A 23,798-nucleotide genomic window follows, 5' to 3' on the forward strand; every position below is an offset into this window, starting at 1 on the left:
TCAAACCCAGAAAATATGTAAAAATATTAGACAGAATAAGAAATAATATAATTTTAAAATTCAAGCAAAATTAATACTATTTTTCATGAATATTAATGGAATTAATCTTACAAGAATACATTTAAGTTATAAGAATGCATCTGTCATTTAATCATAAACTAACGTATTGTTAAGAGTTGCTAATTTTTATAATAGTTAATTTAAAATTATATGTATCATGTATTTTAGTTATTTAATAATAATATTATTTAAAAATTAATCGTTAGAATAATGATAATTGGCTTGCATGACATAACCAATTAAACTTTTGAAACGAAGGAAGCTAGTAATATATATATATATATATGAATCGGATGGATGAATAATTATTTGTTGCAAATAGTCATCCAGTAGTAGGTACGACGGAAACAAAAGTACAAACTATAAAAGAAAGAGTTGACTGACACTCAGTTGGATGATAAGAGAAACTTGGAAGAAAAATAGTAAAAAAAAGAAAGAAAGAAAGAACTCTCTAATAAAACTGTATCAAATAAATTTTCTCTCTACATTTTTGAAAATAAGCGAAACTTTCTAATTCTGCTCCATTCTTGTTTACTCTATATTTCTCATAGCTATTTCGATCAAAACAAGATGAATTAATGTATATTATTTATTTGCTAACGTCCTAGTTTCGTTTTTATTTGTGTTTCCCATATTTTTACTTTACTCTCTACACGCAAATTTTAACCATATAGTTCCTTTATAGTTTTTTATAACGAGTTTTTAAATAATCATTGTCAGTGCATATTTCAAAAACGATTAATTTTATAACATATGAAAAACCAGTTATTTAAAAAATCTAAATACACGCTTAATAATTACTGTGGGATGCCACAACAACAAAAAAATGATTTTCTAACTTGAATTTAACTAGGATTAAACTAACTTGTTCATTTTTCTTTTGTCACTTTTCTCGTTTCTCAAATTTAAAAAATGACATATGTTTGAAAAGTAATATTCTGCATGTCTCTTATTGTTAATTTTCATCGATACAATAATTAATAATAATAAATTTTATTTTAAAAATAAAATAAGTATATTTTTATATTTGTAATACAATAAATATTTTCTTTCAATAATTTTTTTATTTTTAATTACTTAACTTCAGTCAAGTTAAAATTTTTCATCTTTTATTTACTCAATTAAGTGAACACTGTAATTTGATTCCAATTTTATTTATGCAAATCTCCCTTGTGAAACCCGCAGGTGCCGGTTCCGAAAATGGATTGAAGAAGCCAGAGCAAGACAAAACGGCTTTCGGTTAAGTAATCATCGTTAATAAAAAAGAATTATCTTTTGCGTGTTATAAATGTTATATCAGCATATGAGAAATAGATTAATTTGAACGTGGCGTTTGGATGTAGCATGGCAGAGTTCAAGTGATTAGGATGGGCTGACATTTGAGTAAATACCTTAAATTTAAAAAATGATAATGACAACTTGTGTTATTTTGATTAAGAAAAATAGTCTTAATTAAATTAATATCCTGTAAAAGAATTGTAATTTTTTGTGATTAAAACAGCTAAATAGGCAATATAAATATGTTTTTTGATAGTTAAAAAATAAAAATAAAAATACATGCATTATTACAACGTGTTTTAATTTTTTTTTCCCTCTGGACAATTGTTAATTGAGCACTAATATTAATGTTTAAAAATGATAAAATCATTGCAAATTTTATAAATAATGTTACATATACTTTTTTTATTATCTGCCATCATATAAACATTAAAAATTAATTTATATTTATTTTTAAAAATATTTATAATATTAAATAGTTAAATATTTTTTTAATATGAAGAATGTGTAACTATCTCTTTAAAATAAATCTTATAATAAAATAAAATTAAAAAATTAATAACATATATAAATAAAATAACTTTATATATATATATATATATATATATATATATATATTCTTCACACTTTTTTTGTGATTAAGATCAGAAAGAGTAGTATCAAGTATGAACCGGCCCACAATTTAAGGTTTATTAGCGTTGATAGATATTGCTAAAAATTGCATAATCTATTTACAGTAATTCTTATAGTTTAAGAAAGAAAAGTGTTAAATAAATTGAGAGGTGCGAAGAAAATAAAATAAAAGAAATTTTATTTACAAATATTATGAAATTTTGTTGCAAATATCTCTCATTATAAGTTTTTGGAAGGACATAATGAGAATTCACAGCGGGGAGTGTTACGGTAAAATGATCTTTTGAAATAATAATAATAATAATAATAATGCAACTAATTATCCTAATGAAAAGGAGTTGCTTTGGAATTAAAATTGGTCAACAACCTATCATGGCGGGTAACTTTTTAAATGGAAATTTCGTTCTCTTATAATAAGACGAGTTAATTAAAGAGAGCGTGACACCATCGTCTAACACGAAGACCCCAAGGGGTCTCTTCTAATAATATATTTTACTAAATTATACTAAGAATTAAAACACTTCAATTAATATAACCTTTTTTTTTTTTTTTTTCTATTTGGTAATGGTTGTTGGATAAAGAATACCTTAATGTATTCATAATAGAAATAACGATTTAAGTTTTCTCATATTATTATTTAAAATTATATAATTATGTTAAACAGATAAATGTATAATTTTGCTAAATTTAATTAATTCATCTTACACTTAATTGTAATATTTTTTTTAACTAGAAACATATTTTAACATAATTAAATTACTTCACTCAATTATTAACAACTTAAAATTACCTCCAACAGGTATCACCTAATTTCCTAGACAAGTTGTGAAGTCAACAAGAGAAAAGGAATAAAAAAAGTCAATTAATACAGTAAGTATATATATATATATTGACGAAGTTGACATTTATCTATTCTGGTTACCAACTTGACGACCTCCCATCCCAAGTGACAAAGTTCATTAACAATAAATTGATTGATTAATTAATAAGCCAAAGAAAATAATAAACTTAAGTTGAGAATACATCAGAGCTGGAGAGGATGTAGGATAAAAAAACAACTCTCTTGAATTAGTATTTAAAATGGCACGAATCATACACTATAGTTCTGAAAAGATTAATTTGTTTATTAGTTTCTAATTTTTTTAAGTCTTTTATTTTACTTTTGTTTTACTGTATTTTGTGCTAAAAACAGTTTTATAAAGTTAATGACTAAAAAAGTTTAAAATTTCAGAAAATAAAATGCATAACTTGTACAATTTATAAATTTTTACTTGAACATATATGGAGGAAACGGAAGTGAAGAGTTATAAATATGACATTTTACAAATATAACAACTACTGCAACTTACCACATGGACACATGCACCTCTTGAACTAGATGCGATCATATCTGTAAATTTGTTAATATAATGAATTTTAATTGCTAATATACCAAAGGAAACTACTTAGAATCGAAGTCACATGGTACTTGAACCAAGGCAAATTTTGTCATATTTAAAAATAACCGTATGAATAATAAAAGATTCCTTTTTCTACTATTTGAAGGGCTTCGGGTCGGAGTGGATTCAGAAACATGATTTTTTATTATTATTATTTTTTCTTATACAGAGTGCTAATTATTATTTTTAATTTCAATCGTATTCTAAATTTATTTTTAAAATTTATTTTAAAATATAAAATTCGCACCTTTCTAATTTAGGCTTATTTAATATAATAGAATATTTTTTTTAAAATAAAAAATATTAAATTTAAAATAGTTATACGATATATTCTAACTTTAAAAAATTATAATATCTGTACTGGAAATGAAAAACTTTCTAATTATTAATATATTCAATATGAATGTTAGATAATATTTAGACAAAAATTTTTGTGGCACGCAATCTTATTTGAACAAGATTTTCTCCATAAGTAATTTTTGCATAAATGTTGAAATCAATTTCGTATTAAAAAAAGAAGACTTTCTTAATAACAAATGGTTTTTATGAGAGTCGATCTCCTATTCCTATTTTCTCTGTCGTTTATTTGGCAGCAATCCGTGCGGGAGCGTGGGAATATCCTTCTATTTCGTAATAAAAATTGTGCCTAAATAATTTGAATATTATTTTAGTTTTTTTAATTAATTTTGTATTTAAAATTTAACCTCACGCAAGAATTGGTTGACTTATATAACATAATTTCGAATTTTCTAATACATGGCCGCATGAGAGAGAGCAAAAGATTCTCACACGAACTTATTTTAATTACACGTTTGTTGGAGCTTGCCTATATTTTATAGCATCGTGCTCTCAACTTTTCGTATTCATTTATCTGTTATTTCATTTGTTGTTGTTTGTTTTCAGGATGTCAATTTGAAGAATAACATTTTATTGCTTTAAAAGTTAACATTAAGTATTTTAATAATTGAATATTTGTTTATAAAAAATATAAAAATATAGTAAACATTTATTTTAATAAAATTTATTAGTTTTAAATATTTAAAAATAAATTTTAAAATTGATGTTAATAAAATCACAGTAAAATCAACATTAATATTTTGATATTCTAATTATTTGTCTATAATAAAATTTATTATTTATCAGAAATTATTGAATAAAATAAGTTAATTAAAATTTAATCTTGAAACAAACATGTGTCTTGTTTAATTTTAATCATTTATCTAATTATTTAATTTTAATTTCATCTTTTTATCATTATTAAACGTGAATAAATCAACAAGAAGTTATTTTAATTTAATTTATGGTTCAATGTAATTATATTAAATATTTGAAGTGAGAATTTTGTTATTTACTGAAGTCCTACTCAAATAGAAGATATTTACTTTCAACAAAAAGTATTTGTAATTTTAAAAAAATTAATTTTTTATTAATTAAGGTGGTATTAATATTGAGTACATATTAAGTAGAAAACTAATGTTCCATGTTTCTAAAATAGCAAGAGGCATTTTAATCTTTAAAAAAATAAAAATAATTATTTAATATCCTTAAATTATAAGTATATGATGTTTTATTTTTTTATTTGTATTAATATTTTTAATATGTTATTAATATTTAAAAGGATAGATATTTTGTTAATAATAACAATTAATGATAGAGAAAAGATATTTGGTGGTACTGATATTTAACAAATTTAAAATTGAGGCTTGCGTCGATATTTCTAAAAATTTTCTTACATGAGACACGATGGGATTGTAAGCGGGTACAAGGATACCTGATGATCCAATGAATCAATCCATTGGTCAATTTTGGTATCAAAAGATTTTTCTTAATTATATTGACTTTTATGCCACTTATTTTGTCAATTTGTTCGGGTCGATTGACCCATTTCAGTACTCTTATTTTTTTTTAATGGTAGGTTGTCTCTCTATTGCTGCACAACTTTGCAGTCTTCTTTTTTCTTTTTTTTTTTTGAGGGAGTTGCCCAACTTGCATTTAATTGCCTTTTTTTTCCCCCGATTTCTTTAAAAACATGCAAGCATACTGATATGAGGGAAAAAAAAAACCCTTTAATATAAAATAACTGATTCCAATATTTCAAATGAGGATCTCTCCATTGAATATAAGATTGATTAGCTGGTTACACTCTGTTTAGGCTGCCCTTAAATTCAGTTTTGCGGACAAATAAACTTAATTTATAAAATAATAAATTTCTTTATCTTTTTCAATAATAAAAATTTATAGTATAAGACTCACAAAACATAATGTAAGACCCAATTTAAACCAACATTTTAAAAATTCAATAATCGCAAATTGTTTGAGCCTACCCTCGCATATAAATCTGTTACCTGTATTGGAACGGCCGAATAACCATAATTCACGATTGGTATTGTGTCTCAGAACACCATGACATTTTATGACCTTGGTTTGTAATAACAAATCTCAATAATTTAATATCACTGTGTATATATATAATCTGGGAGTTGCTTTGATTATCTATATAGCTAAAAAGTAAATAATCAGAAATTTTTGAATTTAAGAATTGTAACCTGACTAAAAATAAACGGTTGAATGTAATAAAAAGTACAAAAAAAGTTTACAATAATTAATTTTTTTTATTGATTTTCTTATCAAGTAATATGCTTTCTTCTTTTAAAGGAACTCTTCTTTTTGAAGGAAATGAATCTAAGAAATTTATCACCATACGGTCAGAGCTTCAAAATATGTCAAGATTTAATAATAATTGCTATTAAATAACTTAACCACGATAAGGACCACCCGTTTATTCTCCATTAATTATAATAATTCTGACTTTTATCACTGTAAAACTTATCATTTATTGTAACACTAGGTAAGATTCACCACATAAATCACACAATAATATTAAATTCCATTGAAAATATTATTTTTAAACTAAATTAAAAATAAATTATCATTTATTTTTAATAATAAAAATCAAATATACTTTGAATAGTCTTTATTTAATAAAAATTAGATTATTAATATAGACTTTTTAAAAGTTAGTATAGACTTTAATAGTCTCAAAGATAATGTATTGTATTAACATTTAATATATTAATCATATTGTTGATATAAAAAAATTGAAAATGGTTTGATTTGAATTTTTTTCATATATAATTGAAGGCTGTATATTTTTGTTCTCCTTATACAAATCATTAAATAAAAGAAATAGAGTAAAAGAAAAATAATACTTTTGTGATTATTTATGAAAAAGAATCAAAATATTTTTTTTTTCAATCCAAATAAGCTTAAGACTGTTTCTCCTTATATTAGTTTTTTCAATCCCACAAATGTCTCAATTATTAAAGTTAAACTTAATGCTTTAGTCAAGTTAATTTCGAATTACATAAATATTAACAACAATAACTTTTTTTACGAGCAGGTAGACGCGTATAAAAAAAAATAGTGCAAAATTTATATTAAGAAAAAAAAAATATGGTGTAAAATGCGTTGTCGTAGTGTGTATCTCAAAATTCTAATGACAAGGTGACTAGAAGGTCAGCACGTGAGAAACTAAGCTTCAAACATTTCTCCATGGCAGAAATTTATTTAATTTTCTAAAATACTAAAACGATTGAGATCCCTATTCACATGCTACCATAATTGTTCCAATAATTTTTACCAATATTGTACATTTACGCCAACAAAGATTGAGCAAAAGAATCTAATTCATGCGTGTTCTCTTCAGCCTTCAAGAGTTGCAAATACTCTTCATAGAGCTTCTCTAGCGTACCATGATCCGTGTGAACATAATCAGAGTGGCATTCCACGTCAGAACTGTTGACTATGTCATGCTCTTCATCAAAGAATACTAACCTCCCACTGTCTCCGTCATTACCTACCTTCCAAACCGTGTTCACCTCTTTTGCTTCTGGGCTTTGCTCTTTCTCTTGGTTTGTTGATGCACTACCTGAATTTGAATCCAAGGTGAAGGTGCTGTCCGTTGTGAGTATAGATGGGAAAGCAGTAACTCTTATAGGTTTTGGTAGATAAATTAAGGTCTTTTCTGACTCTGCTTTTGCGCCTTTGTTCTTCTCGCTCTCGCTCTTGGGCTTGTTCTTCTTCTTCCCCTTTTTTTTGTCCGTGTTTGGATCTGTTCCTTGATTTTTCAGCTTTTTACAGAGATGGGTATTCCAGTAGTTCTTTATCTCATTATCTGTTCGTCCTGGTAATCTTCCAGCGATGAGGGACCATCTATTTCCTAGAAGTGAATGCATTCTGATAATAAGGTCATCTTCTTCGGGGGTTATGTTTCCTCTCTTTATGTCTGGTCTCAGATAGTTCATCCATCTTAGTCTGCAACTTTTTCCGCATCTAAGAAGCCCTGCATCAAGCATCAACCATAATTAATACCATGAACTTGGGAGAATAACAAGCTCAAGTTGACTTAACTCAGATTGATTGAAGGTGGGAGACAACTTGAATTAAATGTAATTTTAACGTTATATATAGTAACAAAAATGATTAATAATGAAGAAAAGAGATGGGATTAAAGTATAAAAAGATGAAAATTAATATCAAATATAACGGTGTAATATATAACAAAGAAGAAAGATGGAATTTACACAAAGACATAATAATAGTAATAATTGGAGAGAAAAAGAAAAAGGAAATATCAAGAAGTTATGTACGAAGGAAAAATGTTTTTTAAATTAGTATAAAAAACACCTAAAAGTGTCTCTTTGTAATTAATAGATATTTTCGGGAAGCGTGATCAATAACAGAAGAATACGTACGAGTGATTTAGAAGGGAAAAACTTAAAAAAGAAAAAGATTATGAGAGGAAAAAATCAGGAAGCCGGTGGATAATTACCAGCTCTTTTTGGTAATGATCTCCACTGGCCTTCACCATGAGCTTGAATATACTTGGTGAGCAATGCATCTTCTCGAGGAGTCCATGGACCTCTATGCAACCCAACTTTAGCGCAACAAGGTGCTCTTCCCATCTTTATTTGTGAACACTCTTCGCCTATATATCACACACACCGTACAACAAATTAACTCAACTTGAAGCGGAGGTTGGGGTTGAAGATAAATCACGTATGGAGAGAAGGTCCCCTACCTCATACGCAAGCACAACTCCTCGGGTAACCCCAAGGCCTTCCTCTCCTTTTAAATCGTCCACCAAATAGAACACCACCTATTTTTTTATAAATAAAAGTAAAATATTTTATTTTATTAATCCCATGGACCAAGACAAAACTGATCCATGGTGGTTGAATTTTATATTGATAAAGTGAAAGCCAGCAGTGGCTACCTTTCTCCCTTCCTATTTCTAACGGCATTTTTGTTACTATTTTTTTTCGTAAAAAATATAATATTTAATATATTATTAACATTAAATATTATATATTTAATCTTTTTTATCTTTAATTTCCTAAGAAAGAATAATGATTAATAAATTATTCCTTATACAGAAGAGCTATTTAATGTGGATACTAAAAATCATGAGATGTCTATTTAATATAATGTTTATACCAAAAACTGTAAAATGATTACATGATTTATTTCCAGGGTTGTGATATTACTCTGAAAAATATAGATCCGTGCACGAAACTCAACAACCTTTCTTCCATCTGTCTTTCTTCCGCATGCTTTCCTTTATTGCGTTTACATGCATATATTTGTAACCGCAAATATTAGTGGGGATTGACGTACGTGTGGCTATTGGATATGTGGAGCGATGATTTGTAAGTGAAAAATATGTCTTGTAAACTTGTTTTATTGAAAGATTTTGGTTGTGAAATGTCTCCTAACTTAAAAATACATCATTTTTAATTAAAAGAACAGGAAATGGGATGGCAAATAGAAACAAATAGTTTCAATCCTTTTAAGAATCGTATTAAGTTGTTTACGTAGTCATGGGAATATATTTGTTTGTGCATGGATACAAAAACTGGATGAAAAATCATTTCGAAATTGACGTGCAAATTTTAAACAGTTATATGAATATATATATATATATATATATATATATATATATATATATATAGAGAGAGAGAGAGAGAGAGAGAGAGAGAGTTTGCTCTTTGGTTTAACGTATAAATAACATTTCTCAACACAATTAATGAGAAGACGAGGAGTAATCAAGTTGTTGTTTATCTGAGTTCCTTTTTTATATCTCCTTGCAGTATTTTTGCATCCTTTTGGAATAAAGTTAATTTTCAACTATAACACAAACAAGTAAATCCTTTTCACAAGTAATATATATTCAAAACTCGAACCACTTAAACTCTTAACCAGTCTAATTTCTAATAAGTAAAACCCTACTTAAATAATTGCAAGACCGAGTCATGTTAGTATGACAATTCCAATTAAATAAATACAAACCAAAAGTATCGTTATAATCACCATTAATTAATAAAATATTTGATCGTCTTTGTCAATTATGATAATTTGAAAAAATTATCACAATTGAAAAATTAGACTAAATTAAAAATAAAAAAAATATTGATATTAAATCACACTAAAAAAAGTAAAATTAGGAAGCCTATCTAGTTACTAATTTTACCTATATCTAAACAGACTATTTGTTTCACTAACTGATGAGTTGTGTATAATTAGTGAACGCACATAATTTAATAACATAGTCGGAGAGAGTCTACTTCTCTTGTTGACTCAATTGTAAGAATTAGCGAATAAATATTTTAATAACACACTTGGAATCATTCCTTATTTATTTATTTATATTTTTGTACCGAGTACTAGGTTGGAAATAGTCATTTAAAATAAATAAATAAATAAACTGACTTGTATAGCTAGTGAAAAAGATGAAGATGTTTAATTATTATATAACTATCCATGATATACAGCATCGAATAACTTGCTATATTTGTTGTCTGCTGGCCATTGAATTTGAAAGTGTCAATACATACACACAAATCAGTTTGTATTAATTTGTTTTGGTCTTCGATCCTTAAATCATATTGTTTTGTTAATTATGGTACTTCGGACTGTGGTTGCACCATTTTGAGATGGAAGTTCATAATAGATTTCACTGATGAAAATATTTTTGTAAAAAATACTTTGATACTTGAGAAGATTTTGGCAAAATAATAGTATAAGTAGATTGTATATTTTGGAAATTTCTAATCGCTTCGAATTATAAGTGTGAATATATTTTGAGCAGGTAACTCTCATTCCTATGATATATCATGTAAGCATGGAGATCAGCTCAGACCGTAATGCGTTAATATAGACTACCTAATTAAATCAATTAATTGGTTAGTCACGAGATAATACTAGAGACGAGTCTTAGTTTAGACTGAGTTTAACATGTGATATATATATAATAGTTCAATATATGAGAGCATACCACAATTCGAGATACAAGAAATTTGATAGATCCAAAATAGAAGAGATTGGACATACAATACCATGATCGGAGATTAGATTTATGGTATATTTAAATTAGGCAAATTAAATAACCTTTGTTTATTTTAAATAAACACCCGGTTGAATCAAGATTGCTATGATCATTCGGAGTATTGTATAAGATTCATCTACAATGGTCTAGGGTTCACCTGAAATTACACATTTCAATAGAGATTACTTTGAGTTGAGTTAAATAGACTTATTTAAAAATATTTTTCTATTATATTCTTAAAAATCGATTTCGAAACTTTATTAAGAATAGCCATTTCTTTTATCATTTGTATAAATGGAAATTGGTTTATTGATAAGTATTCTGGTTCCGCAGCTAGTTATTAATTTTTCAGTTCATGTTGGCAAGCGTGCTTGTTTCCTTAGCATATTATAAATATTTAATTTTATACAACAAAATAGGTTGTTCTTTTAGAACACTTATGAAAATGAACTCCTCTTGAGTATCCTCTGTCTAGTTAATTAAGATCCATAGTTCATATTTTTTTTCAAATCAAGCAATTTTAGAGTATGTTCGTAATACTTTTTAATTAATTAACTGAAAAGTTATTTTACTAAAAAATAATTATAATCGATAATTTGTTAACATTATTTACAATGCCACTCTAATTAATGTTTAAGTTTTTTTAGCTTTTAGCATAAATTATTATTTTCATTTTTTAAATATTTTTTCATAATCCTTCTTTATCTAAACTCAAAATATTTGGTTGTTAAAAATTCAAAATTATGTAAAAAATATTTATTTTCATAGAAATGTATTTAAAATTGTATTTATAAAAAAACCAAAAATAAAATTTGTTGATTTTAAAGAAATAAAGATTATTAAATATTGAAAAGGAAAAAAACAAACAAAAAATACAAAATTTAAAGAAGTACCACATCATATATATGTTCATTATACTTTCAAAAGTAATAGATCACCAATCTCTTAAAACGAATTTAAGAAAATTATTAAATTCTATAAAATTATAGAAATAATAATATATTTTTTATTTCATTTAATTTAATAATATATTTATAAATGAGAATCAAATTAAAATATGTTATTATATTTTATTTAATAATATTATTTATAATTATTTAAAATATGTCATTACCAAATTTTATGTTCTAAGTTTTGCAATTAATTATGTTATTTTCTATTTATCAACTAGTTTAACAGTTGATTTTTTAAATATTTTAGTTCAATCAACTAGCTTATTAATTTTTAATTATTATCTTTTAACGTTACGCTAGCTTTACTAATTAAACATATCCCTTGAACTTGGATCGAGTAGAGAATATTAATTAACTGCAGTTTGCAAATTTTATACGCAGCAGAAATCGGTGTTGATTAATGAGCAACGTGGTTTCAAATACTAACGTGTTTTGTGATTTTAAAATAATTTTAATTTTTAAACACTTAAACAATGTCAATATTTATTTAATATCTTTCATATTTCTCTATCATATATCATTTATTATATTTATTATTTTTCTTGATCTTTCTATTTTCTTATCTCTCTAAATATATAGACTCCAATAGATGTGTACTAACCAATTTTATTTTATTTCTTTGGCAATAAAGAGAGTAATAACTCTCTTTTAGTTATATATGTAGTGTTTATCTACAAAAAACATTTTGATAGTTAACTTAGCAATGAAGTTATAGAATGAATATATTATGAGATATTAGAATGATGATCGATCATATTTAATTTTAAAGGGTTCTTCCCCTCATAAAATGGAGTTTCGTAAAATAAGTAAATTATAATCCCTTATAAGAAAAGAAAGTTGTTCCTTTAATAAAATATGAAACAAAAAAGAATTATAAAGACGATATCCTAAAGATCATAATATTTTTGGTTGAGATATTGATAAGTCTGCTTTTATATATAGCGGTTCAGATACAAATAGTTTTACAAGATGAAATGCAACAAATAGTACATTTGTTTCTTAGAAAATTTCGTGCCTAATTACTTTATGATGGACTTGTGTAAGTTCAGAGCCGTTCAAGTAATAAAAATGGGGGAAAAGTACCGTTTCTCATCAAAGATTGAAAGCAAATTCATAAACTATATCTCTTGTTCAAAAAGGAAACAAAAAAAAAAGTCAGAATACATCATATTAACCATAACCTTTACGTTTAAAAAAACATTTTTCAAAATGCTAAAAAGTAGCATTGTAAATCTATTATGCTTAATGACAACTATATAATTACTGAAAAAAAAGGTTTTTGTTTGAAAAGAATCATAAAAAAGACGTCAATTTAATAACAAAATTAATTATATTTTAGTTTTGCTCCGATCATTATAATTAGTTACAATAATTTTAACATCGTCTACACGGATAGTTTCATGATTTTCTCCATTATGCTTGTCCACAAGAACTCTTGCTGATCGACCGAGTTATAGTATCACCAACATTACAAATTATACACGAAGGCATAGCAGATTAAGCACCGTCAATAAAATAAAAATGACATTGGTGTCATTTTGTTTTGTAGCTTGTTTTTTACCATCTTCTTTCATGACTCTAGTGATTTTTCTTCCAAAATTAAGACAATTTACTTTAGTGTTGTTCCATTCCATATTGATAGCATCAATTAATACTATCGACCCAAGTCATTTATCTGTTTTGCCACTTTTTAAAATTACCAGTATTGTCATGTGGCACTTCACGCATTGATGTTTTTTATGCTTATCAAGTTAATTAAAAAAATGGTTAACAATGTGCAACTACATCATATAGTAGGTAGGAAAGGATCAAGGCAACAATATTGGAACTATATAAAATAAGAACAATAACGCTGTTTGTATCAATTTGCGTGATGTATTATCTTAAATGCTTACGTTGCGATTACGATGCGATTACGAAAGTTCCAGCGTATAAGATTAATATATTAGTATTTTTCTGCAATTTAACAAAATGTCAGATGCAATTGACTGAAATTTAAATCTTGGATCATCTCAGCATGATCTCTAGATACTCGCGAAATAATAGAATTAAAATAAGCTTTAATTTTTTCTACCTATACCTTTATTATAAGAGAAATGTTCAATTTACGTGAGGGAGTCTGTATAAGTAGATGATGAAAGACGAAGACTTCGTCGTGGTCCAACCATTAAAACTTGCTAGATTAAGCCTCGTAATTTTGTTATTTAAATTACTAAAATTAATATCGTATATTATGTTTTATATTATTATTATTATTCTTATATATATATATATATATTATATACACATCACAAGTAGAAAAGTTACACCTAAAAGTATTTGCTCAAACATTTTCTTAAATCTTGACTTGTGAGAGTTGAGAACTGTGTTTCAAACATAGATTTTAATAATATTCAACTAATTCCCACTGAGTAGGTAAGACAGTCATGCTCAGTTTTGACCAGATGTCCATATTTACATCACAGACATTCATAAGACAAGCTTCAAATGCAATATCGTCGTATGATGAAAATAAAGCCACGTAATTATTTTGATCGGGCACTTTTAAATGACACGGGACAGTGCTTGTATGTGTCAAGTTGTTTGGTACGGAACAGCAAAGGTTTTTGTCCTTCTAATTCCAAGACAACTTGGCCTCGTCCCTTCCACATGGTTTATCTTGAAAACCTTTCCCTTTTCATATAGAAATTCTAGAACATAATCGAATCAATGGATATATCGTTGGACAATTAATTAAGATGAATTGAAGTGAACTCCTTGATGAAGTCGCTTCTTATTTTGGGTAAATGTTAAACCTACGACAAATGTACCAATATATATAAAACAAAATAGAGTGTGGTTCTCATGATGGTTAATGTCAACATATATTAGTTCATTAAATTAAATTAATTTAATATTATTAAGATTGAACAGTACTCTTAAAGTTTGATGGAAAACAATTAAATTAAGCAATATAGTTAGAGAATTGGAATTAACATGATGTAATGACATTAATTCAATTGTAAAAGGAATTCTCAAATGGACAAGAAATCAATGATTAGGGTTAAATTTCATCTGATGTTTATGCAATGAATCAACTTCCACCTACTTGAAGCAAGACCATTCATGGTTTAACATCAATTTCTACTAAAATAGCTTATACGCACCCAATTCTTTAATGGATGAACCCTCTTAAACTTATATAATTTGATTAAATCCTTAATTAAAACTCGGGGTGTGCAGAAACCCTTATGAGCCAAACTCAACTAAACCACAAATAAACAAACTTTGAAAAATAATTCAATATTCAAACTGCTCTAAACCAGTTCGAATATCTAACTAGTTTATCTTTTCAATTCCATTCACTGTAACCAAATTTTATAAAATACATATTTTGAAGGTTCTAAACAATTGCTTCGTAATTTTTAAACCTTGTCTCAAACTATATTCAACTTAACAAAAAATCTTGATTCACACTGATCATACTTCGACACACACTCCATTTTCTTGAGAGTAAAACCCAAATCGTCTACAGTGCAACTTTGCAAGAGAATATCAATGGTGCAAGATTTAGTTTAGAGCCTTATTACCTTCCTCAGATCCTTAATTAAGATGAAAATGAAGTACGAGCTTCTGATCTGAGTTAGGTTTTTGATTAATTAGCATGAGGATTGCATAATGAAAAAAGTGTCCCCATAGAGCATGTGAATCACAAGCTATTCCTTCAACAATCATAGAGTCAGGAACCAATATATGTAGACAGAGTGCTAAATGATGAAGTTGATCCAATCCTTCTTCTCGTTGTCAAAACCAACGATGCACTACATTAAGGATATGATCTGATTGAATTAATACTTCCGTAGCTCCTTTCTTCTGCCAATGCGATAATCGATAGCTCTCTTGAAGGGACAATCTAAACATATGTAAGCCCTTTGGCTAACTAGAAGTTGCTATATGAAAAAACTTATTTGAAAGAAATAAATATTTTTTTAAAAAATTTCAAAATATTTAAAATAACTAATTATTTTTTAAAAAAATAAACATATCTAAGCATCCGATTAATCACAGGAACTTAGCAGAAGAAATGAAGGCTGCTCTTGTTATTCACAAACTAAGTAACCTCTAGTTTTTTACTTATTTTCTGTCTTTCTATTTAAAGTTTATCAAATTAAAGTAAAGTACTCGATCATTTTTTGGGAATAACTTAGGATTTATTTTAGGTTTGAATAGGTTAACTCACGTTAAAAAAAATGGCTTAAAAAATCAACCTATTAAAATGATTGTCTTAAAAATTGCGTATACTTGGTTTGAAATTTTAAACAAAGACTCGTAATCTCTTCATTTACTATTCTCTATAGAATAGCACACGTCAGTTTTCTTTTTCAAATTTTTTTTTTACATAATTGCACATTTTTTTAACTTTGCATATTTTCTATTCTAACAAATTCTTTTTATTCTATCTGGATTGATTTTACATATATATATCTTTATTATAATTAAACACATTTTGTGTTCAAATATCGTTTTAATGTATACTTTTAAAGTTTTCACAAATTGAAAATATTCATGCAATACATGACATGCTTATTAATATTAATACTAATTATTTATAATTTAGAGTTCTCAAAATGATGGGGTGAAAGGCAGTTGGATATAGGAATGGATGGTTGACTGGTTTATGCACGATGGAGAGAGCCATTTCTGCAAGCATACTTGTAACTGGTTACTACATAGGATCTAATTTATTTTTGGATTTCACTTCTTTTTAATCTTTGTAATTTTTTAATCATTGCAAATGAAACGTTTATATTGAAAAGAAAAAGATGTTTATCATTATTCTTATATAATAAATAATTTTTCTTTTTTCGTTGTTTAAAATCAGTTTCATGTTAACAATTTTCTAATATTTAAGATCACTAGAAGCCAGATATGAAGAGGATCTCCTACAGCTCTCATTCACATTTTTTTAATCACGAACCTAAGTATTTTTTTCCTCCCAATATTAAAAGATTTGACTATTTATTTATTACAATGTATCCACTCAAATGTCCTTTTGGTTCATGCATGATAAGTGTTTTTAAGACAGTTGTGAATTTTATGTTCTGTCCTTTTTTTATTCTTTTCATTTCATTTTTTCTATTTTTTATTCTTCTTTTATTATAATGTGTTCAGTTTGAATGTCTTGTTTAACGTTGCGCTATTTCCTTCTTTTTAAAGTTTTTCAATAATACGACGAAGATTCAACGAATTATCACATATAAGCATCAATTTTAAAATATTTTTTCTACAAAATTTAATATATTCTTCCTACATACCTATCCATCTATATAATTTATTATTTTTAATACATTTTTATTAAAAATGATAAATTATCGTTATTTTCTATAAATAATTTAAACATTAAATTCAAATTATATATTTAATTTTTATAAATAATATTCATTTATAAATTAATTCATATATATATATATCTATAATATTTATATTTTAATCCATATTCTCATTAGAAAAGTGAAATTTAATGCATAACAACTTTCATCAATGATATTATAATATTAATAATTAAAATGTAACAAAATTATTTGTAAAAAAAATAATAGATAAATTATTTTAATATAAAAATAATTTATAAATAAATATTAGTTATATATATATACACACACACACTAACATAATACTTAGCATTTTATTATATATAAAAATGTGTACATTTGATAGTTAAAATTTAATAATATATTTATAGTATCTAGCCTTAAATATGTTTAAACTAATTTCTTTGAAGTAATAATTCATACTTAAAGCCAACATTTAATGTTTGTGGTCAAGTCAACATGTTGCGGAGAAATTGACTTTCATTCAGTCGATTTTGTTTTTTTAGTTTAAAATATTTGAAAGTAATATTTTTTCATATTAGTTATATAAGTATGAAATATTTTTAACAAAATTTAATTGTATTTTATATTAATTTTTCCTTTTATTTGTTTCTGTTTTTAAAGTAATAATTTTAGATATATATATATATATATTTATAATTATATAAAAATTATTTTAAAAAATTATGGGATTTAATTTTTTAGAAAAATTACCTTTTCATTAAATAATCTTAAACAAATGAACTTTTTGGTGCTGAAGTAATCGGCTATTAATCTACTTAAAGAGGTTTGATTTAACTTCCTTTTCTTCTATTATTTTCTATTGTATTTTACATTATCATATCTCATTCTTCTAAACGTGATTTGAAAGTCGTTGTTAATATTTCAACGTAGATACATGATACATATAAACTAATTAATATTGAGTAAATATATATAAGTCTTTAAAAGTGATACCCTTTTATTTTGTATCTTTGAAAGTTTTGATTTGTAACATTAGCCTTCAATGTTGTTAACTTTTTTCCCCCATATATTTTACCTTTTATAAAAAATAATTAGTCTTTGAAAGTATTGGTATATACAATTTCAACCCTTGAATATGTTGTTTTTCTTTACGTTTTACTTCTATTTAGATAATATTTTTCATGAAAATTACATGAGTAAATTAACATCTTTGGAGACTAAATTGTGCAACACAAATTTTTTAGGGACTCAATATAAAAAAAGTATACTTTGGAAATTAAATTATATATTTAATCAATTAATACTTAAGTATCCTGTAATTTACTTTAAAGTAATTTTTATATGGCAATAAATGACAAATTAGATTTATCATTGATTAATTTTGATATACTTAATATTTTGATTATATGTAAGGTAATAAATTTTATACTTGAAAATTTATATTTACTATTATATAATGTCTTTAAATATGTTTGAAGTAATTCCTTTTAAGCAATAATTAATAATTAACATCATCAATTAATGTATGTGATCAAGTCAATTTTACATATATAGCCTAAAACTAGGTGAAAGGGGTAGCAATACTGAAATTATTGTCAGCTCTATACTTCAAAATAAAATGTTATTGATTTTACCATAAGTGAATAAAAAGAGAGAAACAGAGAGAGATAAGAACACGACTAGTAACATAGTAATATTTTTACTTTTTAAAAAGTGAGATAAATAATGATATTTTTTTTATAAGAATTCAATTAAAAATAGAAGTAGTTTTATGTTTCAACAAACGAAAAAGTGTTATCGTTTCTCAAAACAATTATAAGATAATTAAAATGGCATATTTTGGACACACAACAACTGAGTTAATTAGTTTTACCATGAATAATTTCAAGCCTAATTCATGTAATTTAAATGAACAACTCGTTTTCGTTTGATAAAATAACTCCATAATGTTCATTAAACTCGTGCAAACTAATAAATTGAAAATAAGCCCCACTCGGGAAATGATTCAACTCACTCCTTATACTCTGTTCGGCCCATCACATTAATGATTTCAAGCCTAATTCGTATAACTTAATGAACAACTCGTTTTAGTTTGATAAAATAACTTTATAATTTTCATTAAACTCGTGCAAACTAAAAAATTGAACAATAAATCCCAGTTGGGAAGTGATTAAATTCAATTATTCAATCCTTATACTCTGTTTGGCCATTTAAAGAGGCCCATCACATGAGTTTGGGTTTTCTCTTTAAAGTAATCAGACCCACTTCAATGCTTGTTGACAAAAAAATTAAAAACATTTCAGTGAATCCACCCAAAAGAAAAGCAGTTCAGTGAAAAGATAATAACTATTGGAAAAGATAATAACCATCAATTTTCACTTTACGCTTTATTATCATCAGAAAGATCATAACAAATATTTAATATACAAATTATAATTAATATTAAAATAAATATAAATTTATGAGTATTAAAGCCTAAATTTAAACAAACGCTAAATGTCTATTTAGAAATTACTTGACAAAATGCAAATTACTTTCGAGAAATAATTAGCAGTAGAGACGATTCTAACATGACTTACGAAAAATATTCAACATCAGTGGTTTATTTTTTATTTGTCAAAATTAAATTTTCCTATTATACTAACCGAGCCTAAGACTCTTTCTGCCCTCTAGGAACAGACGTAGAAATTAAATTTTAAAGAAAAATATTAGTAAATTAGATATTATTTATTTTCTATTTTTTAATTTAATAAGTCTCACTTCTATTTTTTCAACTGTAATTAAAATTTAAATAAAAACTAAAAAAATATTTTAAAAAAGGTATGTTATTAACACTCCTAAAACATTCATGGCAGGTAAAGCGTTATTAATATTGACAAATTAAGGCGATTTATATTAATGGAAAGAGCTCTCAAAGCTGGAAAAATGAATTTTAAAGAATTGAACACCAAAAGTTTCTCAAAAGGAATTCAATATGCAATATATTTACTGAATCAATTGAAACTGACAAGATCCCATAAAAGTGAAATGTGAGGAGAACCGTAGGCATGGCAGTGAGGCAAGAATCCGTAGATTTTGGGAACAGCTTAGGACTTGTATAGTATCTATGAAAGAGACCAAGGTCCAGTGGTGTCCAGATTGTGTTTCGACGTGGTGATGAAATTCTCTTCCACCTTATGTTTTATGTCTTAGAATGAGTGAATTAAAAATGTATTTCATTTTATTATAAGCTATCTAAACAGTGGAGTGAACCTTTTAATTCATTAAATTTTCAATATTTATTTTTTAATTTAAATTTTTGTTTTTTCATACTGCCAAGTACTAACAAAAGAAGTTAAATGCTACAAAAAATAAAACAAAATTGGGGCGCTGAGAAATAGGCCCTAATTCAAAACTAAATAGTGAGTGAGATTCTGTGGTGAGTGTTTCATATTCTTTGGAAGATTTTTAACCAATTGCGGTCGCCATCACAACCAAAAGGGGCGAGCGAAAGTGACAGCGAAATGACACACACCTTCCACCCATCATAACTGAGATATTATATATTTTTATAATAATTATTGTTATATTTACTCTTCTTTAATTTATTAAAAATATTATACATTAGGTATATATAAAATTACTAAAAAATGTAAAAATATATTAAATTTTTTATATTATTATAAATGGATCTCTGATCATATAATTAACAAGGTTTTAATAATTTAATTAACTATTTAAGTAAAAATTAAAGGCCCTTTCCCCTGTCAGATCGCGCATTATTCAGGACCCACTGTGGCCTCTTTTTGTCGCCTCCTGTCGGCTACACCTTTTTCTATTGAAAACTTCTCTCATCTTTCGCTCTACCTTTTGTTTTGGTATTATCTCCGTCACAATAATGCCTTCCTCCATGGATTAGGAAGAAACACAATCATGGCACATAGCAACGTTGTAGCTGATTTTACGATGCAAAATTATTACTTTTCTTGACGAAAATGGAGAAAGAAAGAGTAACACATTACCAGTGTTTTGGCAATACATTGTAATTATATATATCAGGAGGTACAATGAAGATTAAATCAAAATATTTAAATATAATTCCAAATTAAATTATCCACAGCATGTTTGTTTATGTAAAAAGCCACACTAAGCAATTGTGTTTCATGCTCGATAAGATGTTATACTTTAAAAAAAAATGTCCCAGAACGATAAATTCTATCATTTCTGGTGACAGTAATTTAAACCAAACGTACGCTTACTAAGTTGTTAATATAATTATATATGAAACAATGTGTTCGGAAAACAGTTTCATAATTAATTATGGAATAATGTGAGGAAATTCGTAACAAGACAGATTCTTATTCAAGTGCATTGCTTAATTCCAAAACATTCTGAATAGAAGACAGCATTCCTCACGTTTTTAAGTTCCGTGTACAGCTTGTTTTTTTCTTGTTAATGCTTTTCACTTAAAAAATTTCATCAATTTATTCCACATGGCAATATTTCAAATTTTCGACAAAGAAAAACTACTGTTTTGGTTGTTAGATGCAAGCCCTCTGAAGTAAACACCTACTTAAAATGGTGCTAAAAATTATATATCCTCACTTGAACTTGGTGTAATATATAGCTAGATTGTCAAATCAAATTTGAGGAATCGGCCAAGTTATTAAAGAATATAATTCACGTCTTGCTGCATCGATCTAAGTCTTGGCATTATTTGGTGAAATAACTTTCAATAACTGATCTTAAAATAATAAACATTTTTTTTTAAATAAAATGTCCATCAAGTACGTAGCTTAAGAAATAAAAATTAGAAAAATTTATGAACACGATTACTTTATTAAAAATAAAAAATATTATGCTAATATTTTGTTTTACTCTCTAAACTTTACGACAATCAATTATATTGAGTAATGAAATTTGTATTGACTCTTTGATGCAATTTTCTAATTATATATAATAGCATTAAAAATGTCCTAAGTAGTAGTATTTTTTTTAAGTGGTTAAGAAGTAGTAGTATATAACGGCTGTTTATTTAATATGAAACTATTTAATACCATGACTTAATTTGATGTTATGTTTGATCTTGTTATGATCGTTAGGTACCGAAGAGTGTCTAAGAGATGGGTGGTACATCTTTTCTGCTTGGAACAACTACTAGCAGTACTGGTTTTATCCTAAACTTGTGTATTTGTTTTCTCAATAAGTAAATTGATTTTGTTTTTAAATGTTTATTTCAACCAATAATTATACAGATATCATTATTTCAAATATTATGATAAAAACAACAAAAGTATCATTTCGATAATTATGAATACAAAGTTAATTAATTGTTTTATTTAACCAAACGAGTCCTTAATTTTCATGTGTAACCATTTAAGTTATTTAAATTAACAAAGAAAATAAATCAACACTCTCATGAAAATGGTAACCAATAAGATTTACCATGATTTTGAAGTAGTATTACGAACTTATATTTGTGTCACATCTCTCATATAAGTATGTATTGGAGAAAGTGTGAGAATATTTTCTCACTTATTTTTGTAGTTATAATTTTAGAATTATTAAAATGGACTTAACATATAATTTATTAAAATATGCCCTCCAAGTTCTAAGACAAATGGAAGTACATCAACTTCTATTCAACTTGTTTGGTAAATGATTATCCTAATCATTTAATATTTAAATTTATGAAAATACTTCTAAAAACATAACTTCCTAATATATTTATTATATATTATTAATCCCTTTATATTTCTTCCTCACGTCTCGAAACACCTCGGACATGTTCAGTTTAATTTATTCAACAAAAACATTATTTTTAAAGCATTTTTTTTTAGATTGTTAACATATTAAAATTAAAATAAGATAACTGGAATACGTATTTTGTAATTAGCAAGACTCTTAGAAATTTTTTTTTGGATGCACGAAAGGTATTGAAAGCATGTTAAAGAATTTAACTATCTATTGATAATTATTTTCAGAGAACTTGATAGAATAAGAAATTGGAATGGTTCCTAACCATAGCCTAATCTGACATTTCAAGCCCACTCGTTTTATTTATTTATTTACCAAAAACATTATGATTAGGGAATCGAAGTTAAATACAAAATAAAAGTAGCTTTATATATAATCAATCGGTGAAAAATATCATCACGGGTTTCACTCTTCTAGCTATAGGTTATCATGGACTTACGGGAACCCTAATCCTTTATTATCCGGTGGTTAATTTAGGCTTGCAACTGTAGTTTTAGCACATTCTAGCAAAAACAGTTTACAAGGTAAATCAAGACGATTAATCGCGGGAGAAAATTGAATTTGTTTGATTGCTTTGCAAGCAAACCCTAGTATGTAACTGCTGAAAACATGGGGAAAGTTTATTAATTGCAGCAAAAGCATCGTTGATAAAAAAAGAAAGGCATGAATAAAAGCATTCAAATGCATTAATCTCTTTGATGAGACTAAAAAATCACATCTAATGAAAGGTCCTTGATAAGAGAAAAAGAAGGTTTGACAAATGAAACATTAGTGAAGAGTCTATATCGTTAAAAAAGGAAAAACGCACCACAAGTCTACAGTACATACACATTATTCCGCCACATAAAACAAAAGCAGACAAAAAGAAAAGCAAAAAGAAATCAATTTGGAATTAATAGGAAAGAAAAAGGCATTTATAGAGATTAAAAATTTGGAGTGAGTCCTAAAGGCTAAAACATCATTAATGAAGAGGAATTGCAAGTATAGTCAAAACAGACAC

General features: G+C 26.2%; 1 protein-coding gene across 1 annotated transcript; it reads right to left on the reverse strand.

Annotated features, from left to right (window-relative positions):
- Positions 1-5,388: 5,388 nt before the first annotated feature.
- LOC113862028 (transcription repressor MYB6-like) lies at positions 5,389-8,374 on the reverse strand. The gene is made up of 2 exons (XM_027495185.1): positions 8,242-8,374; positions 5,389-7,752 (listed from the first exon to the last, which is right to left on the reverse strand). Exons 1-2 carry the CDS (start codon positions 8,372-8,374, stop codon positions 7,064-7,066), a joined length of 822 nt encoding a protein of 273 aa, XP_027350986.1. The 3' UTR covers positions 5,389-7,063.
- Between the last annotated feature and the right edge of the window lie 15,424 nt (positions 8,375-23,798).

Source organism: Abrus precatorius, unplaced genomic scaffold (assembly GCF_003935025.1).
Source record: "Abrus precatorius isolate BTA unplaced genomic scaffold, Abrus_2018 Scaffold3, whole genome shotgun sequence".
Classification (NCBI taxonomy): Eukaryota; Viridiplantae; Streptophyta; class Magnoliopsida; order Fabales; family Fabaceae; genus Abrus; species Abrus precatorius.

Coding starts and splice junctions, on each gene's coding strand:
- LOC113862028 (XM_027495185.1), bottom strand. CDS start 8,374: ATGGGAAGAGCACCTTGTTGCGCTAAAGTTGGGTTGCATAGAGGTCCA. Junction 7,753..8,241: donor ATCATTACCAAAAAGAGCTG/GTAATTATCCAC, acceptor TGCTTGATGCAG/GGCTTCTTAGATGCGGAAAA.